The 14,470-nt window shown below is 43.6% G+C and overlaps 1 protein-coding gene across 1 annotated transcript in view; it reads right to left on the reverse strand.

Moving 5' to 3' along the window:
• Window positions 1–14,470, reverse strand: part of cacna1ba (calcium voltage-gated channel subunit alpha1 Ba) — a 170,078-nt gene that overhangs the window by 38,693 nt on the left and 116,915 nt on the right. The window contains exons 15-21 of the mRNA XM_090237216.1: window positions 12,237–12,309; window positions 12,000–12,117; window positions 7,442–7,509; window positions 6,882–6,988; window positions 1,315–2,067; window positions 914–1,107; window positions 625–751 (exon numbers count right to left, since the gene is read on the reverse strand). Coding sequence (XP_090093342.1) covers window positions 625–751; window positions 914–1,107; window positions 1,315–2,067; window positions 6,882–6,988; window positions 7,442–7,509; window positions 12,000–12,117; window positions 12,237–12,309 — 1,440 coding nt within the window. The remainder of the gene's footprint in view (window positions 1–624; window positions 752–913; window positions 1,108–1,314; window positions 2,068–6,881; window positions 6,989–7,441; window positions 7,510–11,999; window positions 12,118–12,236; window positions 12,310–14,470) is intronic.

Consider the following 14,470-nt stretch of genomic DNA (forward strand, 5'->3'; position numbering starts at 1 on the left):
TTTGTATATTGCTGATTCATTATCTAGGCTAGGTTTCGAGCAGATAGCCAAGGGTTTGAGACATTCCACCTCATGACTGATGAGGTAATAATCCATTAATACGTGAATGTAATCGATAAGACATGAAAATATCAGAAGAGTTATATTCGGGAAATTGAAACTCTATAAACAACATATTCCCGTGGTGCCCCGACTTCCTAGTTAATTAAAGTTACATGATTAGTTTAAATTGCGCAATTAAATTACACATAGAGAATTGATTTGATAATATACAGTGATGATATGATGACATATGAATGATAGTGAATGATAGTCAACACTACAACAAAAGGCTAACACAATGGCTGGCTGCATATAGACAGGCTATCACAGTTTGCTGTTAATTGATCGTAGGTTTATGCAAAGGTTTACAGGAAATCTACAAAGATGGACATTTGAGTGAGTGTGTGGATTTAAAGGAAAGTACTAGTCAATTGCCTTTAAGATATGCACTATAATGTTAACAGGAGTTAAAAGTGGGACCATGTGACAATGTTCTCATGGACGGCAGAGTGCGTGTGGTTTGAATGGTATGAGTTGTGTAGCATATAGTATAGAGCTGGCCACGCCACGTGGCCCACTCACATGTTGGTCTGACCAAACACAAACATGGAGCTGTAGGGGAGGATGGGTCTGGGTCCGGTCCGAGTCAACGCCTCCAGGGTCTTCTTCTCCTTGTTCATAGGTATGGTCTCACAGTCTATACTGTTCACTGGGACACATATACAAAGCTTTAGATACACCTCAGCAACACAGGACACTGAACTAACAGTACTAGAGTGAAAATAGATTTACGAAACTGACTGGGGATGAGTGTTAGGGTTAAGGTTGGTACTGACTGGGGATGAGTGTTAGGGTTATTGTTGGTACTGACTGGGGATAAGGGTGGTCTCCCCAGGCGGGGAGGTGATGGTGACAGGGGGGATGTGGATGGCCGTCCGTCCTGTCCGTCTGACATTCCTCTGGTTGTCTGAGTCCTCAGGTATCTCTGTGCCCCACCTCTGATCTCCAGGGTCCTGCTGGGTGCTAGTGGCCATGGAGTCGCCCTCAGATTCCACATATCTGTCCCTGGGAAACAGAGGAAATTACCATAGAGCAAAACTCATTGATCTCTGGTACTAAGTATACATCTGTTCCTCTAAAATAACGTTATGGGATATGCTTTCATCATTGCAAAAAGATATGCCATACAGATTTGCAGTAGTTAACCAATACAGTCATGCAGAAGTCATCTGGAGATGTAAGAGAGACAGCCAGGGACTGAGACAGTCTTACCTGTGGCCCTTCCCCCTCTCCCTCTCACTGTGCTCCTCTCCCTCCAGTGTGGACTTGCCCCTGTAACTGTGGGTCTTCTGTCTCCTCCTCTCCCCATTGGCCCTGTTCTCTCCCCTGGAGCATATCTCTCCCGAGCGGCCATCTTTGTGGCGTGACCTGCGCTCATCCTTGCGTCCGCTGTTGACAGTGCCATTACCCTCTCTGGCCTGTCTGTGGGAGTGGTGGTGGCGGTGCTCTCTCTCTCCCGTCCCAGTTCCCTCTCTACCTCCCTCGTCCACTGAGGTCTGGTGGTGGTGCCTCCTGCCACCTTCTCGGCTGTGCGACCGCTCACTCTTCCCCTCCTTGCACCGAGTCCCGTTGGGGTCCTTGCTGCGACTGTGATGGACATGGTGCCTACCCTCTTTGCCTGAATCTCCAATCTCATTGGCCTTGTCGATGGGTCTCTCCCTGTCCCGGTGGCGCCTACGTGGCTGGGGGCCGGCTGGGTCCCCAGGGTTATCTGTCTTCTCAGGGGTCCAGGGCTTGAGGTAGCCCATGGGGCCGGGGCCATCGTGGGGCTCCACGACCAGGGGCCGGTCCAGGTGGGTCTTCATGTCAGGGCGGATGTGCAGGGCGGAGGACATGCGTAGCCTCTCCTCAGGGTCCAGCTCGCTGTACAGGGCCTCACTGCTGGCCCGCAGGTTGTGTCTCCTCAGCTGAGTGGTGCGCTGCTCCCACACTGACATCATCTTCAGAGACTTCTGCTGCTCCATACTGCAGGTGGACAGACAGAAGAGAGGGACAGGGTAGTTCACCTTTAATAGGGTACACTGAAAAACTCTCCTTTACTGCATGAGTTACACGTATTTGATGTATTTGAAGAGAAGGATAAAAACAGAATTATGGAATACATCACATATCAGAAGACATAAAACTCCTGCATGCTGAAATATATACAGCATGCAAGTACAATGGAGGTTTCTTCACAGCAAAACAGTCTGTTCCCACTCCATTACCACAGGTAAAAAGAAAGCCTTTATGGACAGGCCAAGCATGGTAGACCAAGGCCATGCTCTGACATGCTTCATTTGCGTGACTTTAGAGTATTTTGAAATGGTTGAACACATGTATTCTAAATCAGTTGTCTTCCTACCACATGTATTCCAATACATCATACATTACTTCCTTTGCTGTGTATAAAACATAATTAACTTTCCTACAACAGCATGACAACTATATACAGTTGAAGTCGGAAGTTTACATACACCTTAGCCAAATACATTGAAACTCAGTTTTTCCAAATTTCTGACATTTAATCCTTTAATTCCCTGTCTTAAGGTCAGTTAGGATCACCACTTTATTTTAAGAATGTGAAATGTCAGAATAGTAGTAGAGAGAAAGATTTATTTCAGCTTTTATTTATTTCATCACATTCCCAGTGGGTCAGAAGTTTACATACTAGTATTTGGTAGCATTGCCTTTAAATTGTTTAACTTGGGTCAAACGTTTCAGGTAGCCTTCCACAAGCTTCCCACAACATAATAAGTTGGGGGAAGTTTGACCCATTTCTCCTGACAGAGCTGGTGTAACTGAGTCAGGATTTGTAGGCCTCCACGCTCGCACACGCTTTTTCAGTTCTGCACTTCAAATTTTCTATAAGATTGAGGTCAGGGCTTTGTGATGGCCACTCCAATACCTTGACTTTGTTGTCCTTAAGCCATTTTGCCGCAACTTTGGATGTATGCTTAGGGTCATTGTCCATTTGGAAGAATGATTTGCGACCAAGCTTTAACATGGTACGACTGATGTCTTGAGATGTTGCTTCAATATATGCACATAATTTTCCTGCCTCATGATGCCATCTATTTTGTGAAATGAACCAGTCCCTCCTGCAGCAAAGCACCCCCACAACATGATGCTGCCACCCCATTCTTCACAGTTATGGCCAAACATTTCTATTTTTGTTTCATCAGACCAGAGGACATTTCTCCAAAAAGTACGATCTTTGTTCCCATGTGCAGCTGCAAACCGTAGTCTGATTTTTTTATGGCGGTTTTGGAGCAGTGGCTTCTTCCTTGCTGAGCGGCCTTTCAGGTTATGTCAATATAGGACTCGTTTTACTGTGGATATAGATATTTTGTACCTGTTTCCTCCAGCATCTTCACATGGTCCTTTGCTGTTGTTCTGGGATTGATTTGCACTTTTCACAAGCAAAGTACGTTCATCTCTAGGAGACAGAACGCGTCTCCTTCCTGAGTGGTATGACGGCTGTGTGGTCCCCATGGTGTTTATACTTGCGTACCATTGTTTGTACAGATGAGCGTGGTACCTTCAGGCGTTTGGAAATTGCTCTCAAGGATGAACCAAACTTGTGGAGGTCTACAATTTTTTTCTGAGGTCTTGGCTGATTTATTTAGATTTTCCCAAGAGGTACTGAGTTTGGAGGTAGGCCTTGAAATTCATCCACAGGTACACCTCCAATTGACTCAAATGAGATCAATCAGAAGCTTCTAAAGCCATGAAATCATTTTCTGGAATTTTCCAAGTTGTTTAAAGGCACAGTCAACTTGGTGTATGTAAACTTCTGACCCACTGGAATTGTGATACAGTGAATTATAAGTGAAATAATCTGTCTGTAAACAATTGTTGGAAAAATTACTTGTGTCATGCACAAAGTAGATGTCCTAACCGACTTGCCAAAACTATAGTTTGTTAACAAGAAATGTGTGGAGTGGTTGAAAAAAAATGAATTGTAATGACTCAAACCTAAGTGTATGTACACTTCCGACTTCAACTGTATACTATCATGTCTACTTGTTCTATCCTAGTGGTCATTTTCAACCCCAGGGCTGCAATCTTTCCTCCATTACTTACCTGACAACAGAGTATAGCTCTAAACTATGAGGTCTCTGACTTGGGGTAAATGGAGGGGAGGCAGGGGATTATTTGAGTGAATTTACAGTATAGTGTACGGTATACTACTGTATAAGGAGGAAATGATACATGCTTATGTAGGGCGAAATAAAGAAGAGGGACAAGAGTTTGGTTCCATCCTGCTTCAATAATGTAAACACGATGATGATGATGATGGTCATCACCAGGAAGGTATGTATGCTATTCAAGTAGATTGACATGGCCAACATAAGATAGTTGACCTCAAGTAGTGATGGACTGGGGAGTAGACATAACTCCTAAAACACATAAAGGAGCACATTGAAACAAACAAGGGGCAGACTAAGAGTAAGCTCCCTGCCATTAACAGGTTAGGAGACATTGAAAACAAACACAGGTAGAAACAAGAGTTTATAAAGACTGACAGAGGAGAAACATGGGGCGACACAAATAACACAGAATCCAAATAACTTACTTCACTGAGAGGAGAACTAAAACTAAAGGAGACAAGGGAAAGACCCAGATGTTGGTATTGCACCACGATAAGGAGATTTAGTACTTGACTTTATCTTAAACACGTGTGTGTGTGTGTGTGTGTGCGTGTGTGTGTGTGTGTGTGTACCTGCGTGCAAGTTTGTGTGTGTGTATGTGTGTGTGCGTGTGTGTGTGTGTGTGTGTGTGTGTGGGTGTGTGTGTGTGTGTGTACCTGCGTGCAAGTTTGTGTGTGTGTGTTTTGCCTCTCCAGCTGCTTGACAGTGGCATCTGGTCCTGTGGCACATGGTGGCCATTACAGAGCTGCTCAGATGGAATTGCTGGCTCACTGAGCGTCAGCGACAGTTTCTAGTGGCTTTGCTGTGGGTCATTAAGACAGGGAGTGAGAACGGCTTTCAGTATCTCCCCTACAGAATGTCTGCTCTACACAGCAGGGGCTTGCTGTTAACCCAGCCCAGCCCAGTCCAGCAGCACAACAGACTACCTCTGAGTGGTAAACCCAGTATAGGCAGGAAGTCATTCTTTAGAGAGGGAGCGTCACGAGGAGAGCTCAGTCACTGCAACTGCAAGTGCAGATGTACAGTATTCAATACATTCACTGGTCCATCATGACAAACATACAGTATGTAGATACAGCATGAGCATACCATCTCATGACACCCATTACTGAGGCAGGCTTCCACATTCATCTGCAACAGTTCAACACAGTGGAAAACTCATAATGGTATGACACCATGCTCAGTTGGGAGTCAAGGGGGAGATGGAGGAAGGGGAGGGGGGGGGTAGCCTGGTGGTCCAGTGTGGGCTTTAGCCAACTCTTCTCTGTGTTCGTTTCCAGCCAAGCCCAATATTAAAGGCATGATAACAATAGAAGAATTGGCTACTGTACATAGTGAATGGGACCCAGGCTAGGGAGGAGGAGGAGAGTGATGAGGTAAAGGTAAAGTGTAACGGAGAGTAAACACTCACAGTGAATTAACGCTGCAGACGGACGAGCTGCAAGAGAGTGCACCTCGACTTTGCTTTACAAAACTGCACATGCAAAAAAACAAAAGTTGGGGAAGGAGAACAAAAGAGGGGGAGAGTTCAGGGTCAGAAGGAGGACAGGACACCCTCTTTCCATCCATCCACCTGTCTGTCCCTGTACTTTCCTATTAGACGTCAACTCAATGAGAGCCTCAGTTTGAGACCAGCAGACTGAGGAAACAAAGGAATGATAGTAGCAGTTTTGAGATGTTCAACCTCCAAGACAATAGTGAATATAGTCATATATCGCAATGCAGAGACAGAAATCTCTGTGCAAGAGACTTATAGGTGCCATGTTTCAAGTCCAGTTACATTACATTTATAATTTGTTTGAAGAAATATGGAGGAAAAAATACTCAAAACAAATATTAATAAGGTTCTCAAATTGATGGCTACATCACATGTTTAAAATAAGATAAAACAGTGCCTTGAAACATTTAGGACAAAACATTTAAAACAATGACAGAATCACATATCCTGCTACCATCGACTATGAAGACACTAATAGCAGACGTTATACATAGGTGAACGGCAGTACAAGGATATAGTGCCACTTATAATGACTGATATGCTCAATATCTCATGTGGACTATCTATTTAGCTAGCTCAATTGACATTTTATGTTAAATGCCTGTCACTCAAAATAGATTAGTGGTGGGGTCCAACAATGGTATACACCACAGAACCATATGTCTGAATGCACAGCATTGCATGCTCAATCTATGCTCGTTGTTTATGAAAATACCTTGCTGGCATTGCCCTCTCCACTCCATGTTGGCCTGTGTACAGCATACTGTGTAGCCTATGTGGGGGTGGGAGCCAGAGTATTAAGGTATCTCTGACCCTTCTTAATCCTTTTACTAACTGCTTCTTACACATTTACAACATTGAGCCCTACAGTGCCTCAAAGAGAGACCACATGATCAATCAAAACACCAGACATTGGGAACAGAAGGGTTAAATCATTCGAAACTCAGAACTCCATCAACAAGAAAACTGGGCCTACAGACAGTATATTGAGCCACAAACAACACAACATCTCATGTAGACAAAACTAAAAAGAATATAAAAGAGCATCTCTCAGGAGGGGAATACAGTGTGGTGTGCTTGGAGGTGGGGGGGGGGGGGGGGGGGGGTAAGCCGGGGGAAACTGGATCAAACGCCATATCATGACTTACCCTGTGATGGAGATGTTAGCTGCCGAAATGGGGCTGACCTCCTTCACCTCCTTGACCTTCTGGAGGGCCATCTTCTTAGTGATGGCCACCTCCTGCTCCTCCTCGTCCTGGGAAGTACACACACACAGAAGAAAGAAGATCACACAGGGGTGGGTAGGAGGGCCATCAATGGAGACATGATGATAAGCCCTGCTACAAGCCAACAAATCAACGACATCAACTCTTTCTGGAGTGACCACTAAGATTTAAGCCTCTTCCCCATAGGTGAAATATTAATGGTCGAAAATCCTACAACCAGTTAGGAGATTCATTGCTTTGAGTTATTGACCAGGAAAAACAGCAGTCATCCCAGAACAGCACCAGACGACAGGAACTAGTAAAGCAAGGCACTCTATATCCTAATAGGAATATTACCTGTCTAATTCAACAAGCATCAATGAAATGAATTCACATGTGTCGTTTGATTAGACAGCTGACTTTTATGATGGATCATCAGCTGAACTCTTGCTCTCTCTCTCTCGTTCTGAGGCTGGACGCCCTACTGTAATATGTACCATTACCTTAGTGAGCTCCTGTGCGTTTGCAAGGTTGTCAACAGCGATGGCCAAGAAGACATTGAGCAGAGTGTCTGATCAGTGAGTGGTCAGGTAAGTTCAAACAGTCAATCAATCAGTATTTACATCAGATTTTAATCTTCCTATACAGCAGAGCTTGACATGAACTATTTTTTGCCACTTTCCCTTCAGACAAGTAGGACTGATGTTTCACTTGCCCCCCCCCCCCCCCCCCCCCATTTTTACATAATTGTATGATGCAAGGAAGCACTTTACAAAATAAAATGCATTACTATATTTTTTACCATAGAGAATCAGACCAAAATGTAGGCTACACGCTGTCTATTGGCTTCTTTGCATATTCAAGCCTGCCTCAAAATACAACACTGCCCCTTTAACACAAATCAAACATTTTATTTGTCACATGCGTCGAATACAACAGGTAGACCTTACCATGAAATGCCTAGTTACAAGCCCTTAATCAACAGTCCAGTTAAGAAAAAATAAGAGTTAAGAAAATATTACAATAACGAGGCTATATACAGGTGGTACCGATACCGAGTCAATGTGCGGGGGTACAGGTTAGTCAAGGTAATTGAGGTAATGTGTATGTAGAGTTAAAGTGACCGTGCATAGATAATAAACAGCAAGTAGCAGCAGCATAAAAAAAGGGGGGAGGGGGTCAATGCAAATGGTCCGGGTAGCCAGTTCATTAACTGTTCAGCAGTCTTATGGCTTGGTGGTAGAAGCTGTAAGGGAGCCTTTAACCCAATTAGTTCCACTATACCGCCGGCACATTTTGGACGAAGCCCTTTTAAACATTTTGTGTTTGAGCTACAGACCATTAGTTTGTGTGATAAACAGGGACAGAGCTAGAGCAGTGTTGGTGAGACAAGGGTGGATCCCAAAGGACTTTATACAAACATTTCCGTAGAGTCCAAATGGTTTGAGTTACAAACTGTTAAAATATCTATGAACAGCTGAGACTCTCATGAACCTGCACATGTAACATGTTTTGTTTACAAGCTACACAAGAGTGGTTAGAAGGTAAGGGGTTCTTCTACATAGAAGATCATAGGAAAGTAAATGGTGCCGGAGGGGATGGCTGCTGTTTTACGGGCTCCTAACCAATTGTGCTATTTTGTGTGTTTTTTTCCCACATTGTTTGTAACTTTTATGGTATGTAATGTTTCTGCTTCCATCTCCTATGACCGAAAAGAGCTTCTGGATACCATGACAGCAATTACTCACCTCGATCTGAACAGAGATTATTTATTTAATGAGTCTGACGCGAAGGATTTACTGCTGCTTCCGGACCAGGCCCCAATCCCCCTCATTCACATGAAGAGGAGACTGAGATACAGAGGCGCGGATCCGGGTGCCTTGTGAGAATTCGTTGGCGAGTGGGTAACCCATTTCTACCCGCTTTCCTATTGGCCAACATGCAATCACTTGAGAATAAACTGGATGAGCTCTGTTCGAGACTATCCTACCAACGGGACAGTAGTTCGTGGCTGAACTACAACATAGATAAACAGTTGACTGGATTTTCTGTGCATCGGCAAGACAGAACAGCTACCTCAAGTAAGATGAGAGGTGGTAGCCTGTGTTTATTTGTCAATAACAGCTGGCGCACAAGCTTTTGAGTTTTTAATCCCCTGCGGTAGTGTATGTCATGATAAGCTATAGACCACACTATCTACCAAGAGAGTTTTCATCTATATTTTTCGTAGCTGTCTATTTACCACCACAAACCAATGCTGGCACTAAGACCACACTAAAATAACTGTATAATGCCATAAGCAAACAAGAAAATGTTTATTCAGAAGCGTTGCTCCTAGCGGCCAGGGACGGCGCTCCTAATGACAGGTACAAAGCTCTCCCTCGCAATTCATTAGGCAAATTTGACTATAATTATATCCTCCCGATTCCTGCTTACAAGCAAAAACTAAAGCAGGAAGTACCAGTGACTCACTCAATACAGAAGTGGTCAGATGACATGGATGCTAATCTACAAGATTGTCTTGCGAGCACAGACTGGAATATGTTCCGTGATTCCTCCAATGGCATTGAGGAGTACACCACATCAGTCCCCAGCTTCATTAATAAGTGCATCAATGACGTCATCCCCACAGTGACCGTACGTATATACCCTAACCAGAAGCCATGGATTACAGGCAACATCCACACTGACCTAAAGGCTAGAGCTGCCACTTTCAAGGAGCGGACAATAATGCAGACACTTATGAGAAATCCCGCTATGCCCTCAGACAAACTATCAAACAGTGAAAGCGTCCATACAGGACTTAGATTGATTCCTACTACACCGGCTCGGATGCTCGTTGGATGTGGCAGGACTTGCAAACTACTATGGATCACAAAGGGAAATCCAGTCATAAGCTGCCCAGTGACGCGAGCCTACCAGACGAGCTAAATGCCATCTATGCTCGCTTCGAGGCAAGCAACACTGAAGCATGCATGAGAACACCAGTCCTTTGAAAGGCAGGTCATGGCTCACAACAGCATCATCATCCCGGAAAACGTAGACCCATTCCAATTCGCATACCGCACCAACAGATCCACAGATGATGCAATCTCAATTGTACTCCACACTGCCCTTTCCCACCTGGACATGTACTCCACACTGCCCTTTCCCACCTGGACAAAAGGAACACCTATGTGAGAATGCTGTTCATTGACTACAGCTAAGTGTTCAACGCCATAGTGCCCTCGAAGCTCATCCCTAAGCTAAGGACCCTGGGACTAAACACCTCCCTCTGCAACTGGATTCTGGACTTCTTGACGGGCCGCCCCCAGGTGGTAAGGGTAGGCAACAACACATCTGCCACACTGATCCTCAACACAGGGGCCCCTCAGGGGTGCATGCTTAGTCCCCTCCTGCAATCCCTGTTCACCAATGACTGCGAGGCCAAGCACGACTCCAACACCATCATTAAGTTTGCCAATTACACAACAGTGGTAGGCCTGATCACCCACAATGATGAGACAGCCTATAGAGAGGAGGTCAGAGTCCTGGCAGTGTGGTGCCAAAAAGTGCTACAGCTGCACCATTGAGAGCATTCTGACTGGTTGCATCACCGCTTGGTATGGCAACAGCTCTGTATCCCAATGTGGGGCCAAGCTTTCTGCCATCTAGGACCTCTATACCAGGCGGTGTCAGTGGAAGGCCCTACAAATTGTCATAGACTGTTTTCTCTGCTATGGCACATCAAGCGGTACTGGAGCGCCGAGTCGAGGTCCAAATGCTCCTTAAAGCTTCTACCCCCAAGCCATAAGTCTGCTGAACAATTAATAAAATGGCTACCTGGACTATTTGATTTTACCCCTTTTTTTACGCTGCTGCTACTCTGTTTATTATCTATGCACAGTCACTTTACCCCTACCTACATGTACATATTACCTCAATTACCTTGACTAAACTGTACCCTCGCACATTGACTTGGTACCCCCCGTATTTAGCCTCGTTATTATTATTTTATTGTGTTATTTCTTTGTTTGTTAGTATTTAGTAAATCTTTTCTTAAAATTGCATTTCACGGTAAGGTATCGGTTTGGACATGAGGCTGCAGCCAATATGCATATCACCTACACTTTGACATGTAGGCTCTTTATTTATGTACATGAAAAATAGATTTTAATATTATTCCAATGTTAGCCTCTCTGATCGGAGGAATTGTTTGACATTGTGATTTTAGTTCGATTTTTTTATACTTTTCTTTTCGGACAATTGAAATCTATATTGTTGTCCAAGACAAGAGGACAAGTGTTAATGTCAAGCCCTGCTATACAGTATACACTGAGTAGACAAAATATTAAGAACACCTGATCTTCCCATGAGATAGACTGACCAGGTGAATCCAGCTGAAAGCTATGGTTCCCTTATTGATGTCACTTGTTAAATCCACTTCAATCAGTGTAGATGAAGGGAAGGGAAGAGGTTAGAGTTAATCATTTGATTGCGTATGTGTGCCATTCAGAGGGTGAATGGGTAAGACAAAAGATTCAAGTGTCTTTGGACAAGGTATGGTAGTAGGTGCCAGGCGCACGGGTTTGTGTGAAAAACTACAACACTGATGGGTTTTTCACGCTCAAGTTTCCCATGTGTATCAAGAATGGTCCTCCAAAGGACATTCAGCCAACTTGACACAACTGTGGGAAGCACAGGAGTCAACATGGGCCAGCATCCCTGTGGAATGCTTTCGACTGCTTGTAGAACCCATGCCCTGACGAATTGAGGCTGTTTTGAGGGCAAAATGGGTGGTGTTCCTAATGTTTGGTATACTCAGTGTATATTTAAATTCTTATAGTGTACAAATCTGTGCCAAATCATGTTACTATCACAGGCCTCGTCCTCGTGATGCTTATAGAGAAGTTATCATTCGTTACTCATTGTGTACTTATTCTCCGTGCTACTATCTTTTTTTTCTCTCTGCATTGTTGGGAAGGGCCCATAAGTAAACAATATACTGTTTGTCTACACCTGTTGTTTAATTTGTTTGTTGTTTAATTTAATCAATGCAGGTTGATCATCCAGAGAGGATACAGTTTCCAAACAGGGTGAGAACGATGAAGTAGATAGAGGAGAACATTCCCCACCGAACGCCCCCCTGGGACTCTATCCCATGATACATCACTGCATTCCAGTCCTCTCCTGTCAGAATCTAGGAGACACAAACATATTGTCACGGATTTAGCTAATGGTATTACAGTAATTACAATATAAAGTGATTTTCAAAAGGCAAACAAAGCACAACTTCATTGAGCATTTTGTAAACATCACCTGGAAAACTGTGAGAATGGCTGCTGGAAAGGTGTCGAAGTTTGTTGTTGGTGTCTCCTCTTCAAAATTAAACCTGCAGTCGGAAACACAGATTAGAGAGGTTGTTAACTTTGAGCTATGCCTGGCTATCACACAGGTTCACACTATATTTTATAATCCCTCATCACTTTTGTGACCATTGAAAAATGTAGAAGAATCACACTTAGTAATAATATATTATTGCGTTGCTCCAGCAACAATATTTATAGAACATCTTGCTACTGTCAGAGCCCTAACAGCTTGGTTGGCTAACGTAAACCTCTCCGTCAAGGCTGATCTCACAGCAGAACACACTCCTAGCTAATGGGGAGTTGAAGATACATTTATGCTAATCTTGATATTCTGTATTGCTATGTGAGAATCTACAGGGACCTCATTACACTTTCCAACAATGAGAGTGATGTAGAAAGCAAACTAAATGTGTCTTCTCTCTGCCTGCTAAAATCCTTGGTGCATATACAGACATTCATTAGTACATATCTCATTAGTTTCCCAACTAGAGAAAAGACAATGCAGGTCAGCATAAAACCCTGTTTAATCCACCCTACTGTAAAGTAAAAATATGTGCAACTGTACAAGTGAATCATGATAAAATACCAAATATAATAGATAAATACAATGGAACACAATAGATAAAACAAGTGACTTCGGGTATAGTGTGCATCTAATACTGTATGCATCTCACTATGCATCTCACTAAATGTGTTTCTTTTCTTTTCAATGGAACAGGCATGATGTTAAATATACACTGAATGTACAAAACATTATTTATCCTTCATTATATTTCTCAAACATGACTGGCATTTAGCCTGTATTTACAGTGCATTCGGAAAGTATTCAGACCCCTTGACTTTTTCCACATATTATTATGTTACAGACTTATTCTAAAATGTATTAACTGTTTTTTTCCCCCTCCCCCTCATCAATCTACAGCCATAATGACATGTTAGCTAATTTTAGAAATGTTAGCTAATTTATAAAAAAAATGTAAAAAATGAAATATTACGTTTACATAAGTTTTCAGACCCTTTACTCAGTACTTTATTGAAGCATCTTTGGCAGCGATTACAGCCTTAAGTCTTCTTGTGTATGACGCTACAAATTTGGCACACCTGTATTTGGGGAGTTTCTCCCATTCTTCCCTGCAGATCCTCTCAAGCTCTGTCAGGTTGTATGGGGAGCGTCACTGCACAGCTATTTTCAAGTCTCTCCAGAGATGTTCGACCGGGTTCAAGTCCAGGCACTGGCTGTGCCACTCAAGGACATTCAGAGACTTGTCCTGAAGCCACTCCTGTGTTGTCTTGGCTGTGTGCTTAGGGTCGTTGTCCTGTTTCGAAGGTGAACCTTCACCCCCAGTCTGAGGTCGAGAGCACTCTGGAGCAGGCTGTCATCAAGGATATCTCTGCTCCGTTCATCTTTCCCTCAATCCTGACTAGTCTCCCAGTCCCTGCCGCTGAAAAACATCCCCACAGCATGATGCTGCCACCATTATGCTTCACCGTAGGGATGGTGCCAGGTTTCCTCCAGACGTGACACTTGGCATTCAGGCCAAAGTTCAATCTTGGTTTCATCAGACCAGAAAATCTGCAGAGATGGTTGTCCTTCTGGAAGGTTATCCCATCTCCACAGAGGAACTCTGGAGCTCTGTCAGAGTGACCATCGGGTTCTTGGTCACCTTCCTGACCAAGGCCCTTCTCCCCCGATTGCTCAGTTTCGCCTGACGGCCAACTCTTGGACGGGTCTTGGTGGTTCAAGACTTATTCCATTTAAGAATTATGGAGGCCACTGTGTTCTTGGGGACATTCAATGCTGCAGATTCTTTTGGTACCCTTCCCCAGATCTGTACCTCGACACAATCCTGTCTCTGAGCTCTACGGACAATTCCTTCAACCACATTAATTGTTTTTTGCTCTGACATGCATTGTCAACGGTGGGACCATATATAGACAGGTGTGTGCCTTTCCAAATCATGTCCAATCAATTAAATTTACCACAGGTGGACTCCAATCAAGTTGTAGAAACATCTCAAAGATGATTAATGGAAACATTGTGCACCTGAGCTCAATTTCGAGTCTCATAGCAAAGGGTCTGAATCAAATCAAATGTTATTTGGTGTACAAGCCCTTAACCAACAATGCTGTTAAGAAAAAAAGTGTTAAAGTATTTACTAAAATAAACGGAAGGAATGTTTTTTA

Source organism: Oncorhynchus mykiss, chromosome 6 (genome assembly GCF_057628025.1).
Source record: "Oncorhynchus mykiss isolate SJ-2025 chromosome 6, ASM5762802v1, whole genome shotgun sequence".
Lineage (NCBI taxonomy): Eukaryota > Metazoa > Chordata > Actinopteri > Salmoniformes > Salmonidae > Oncorhynchus > Oncorhynchus mykiss.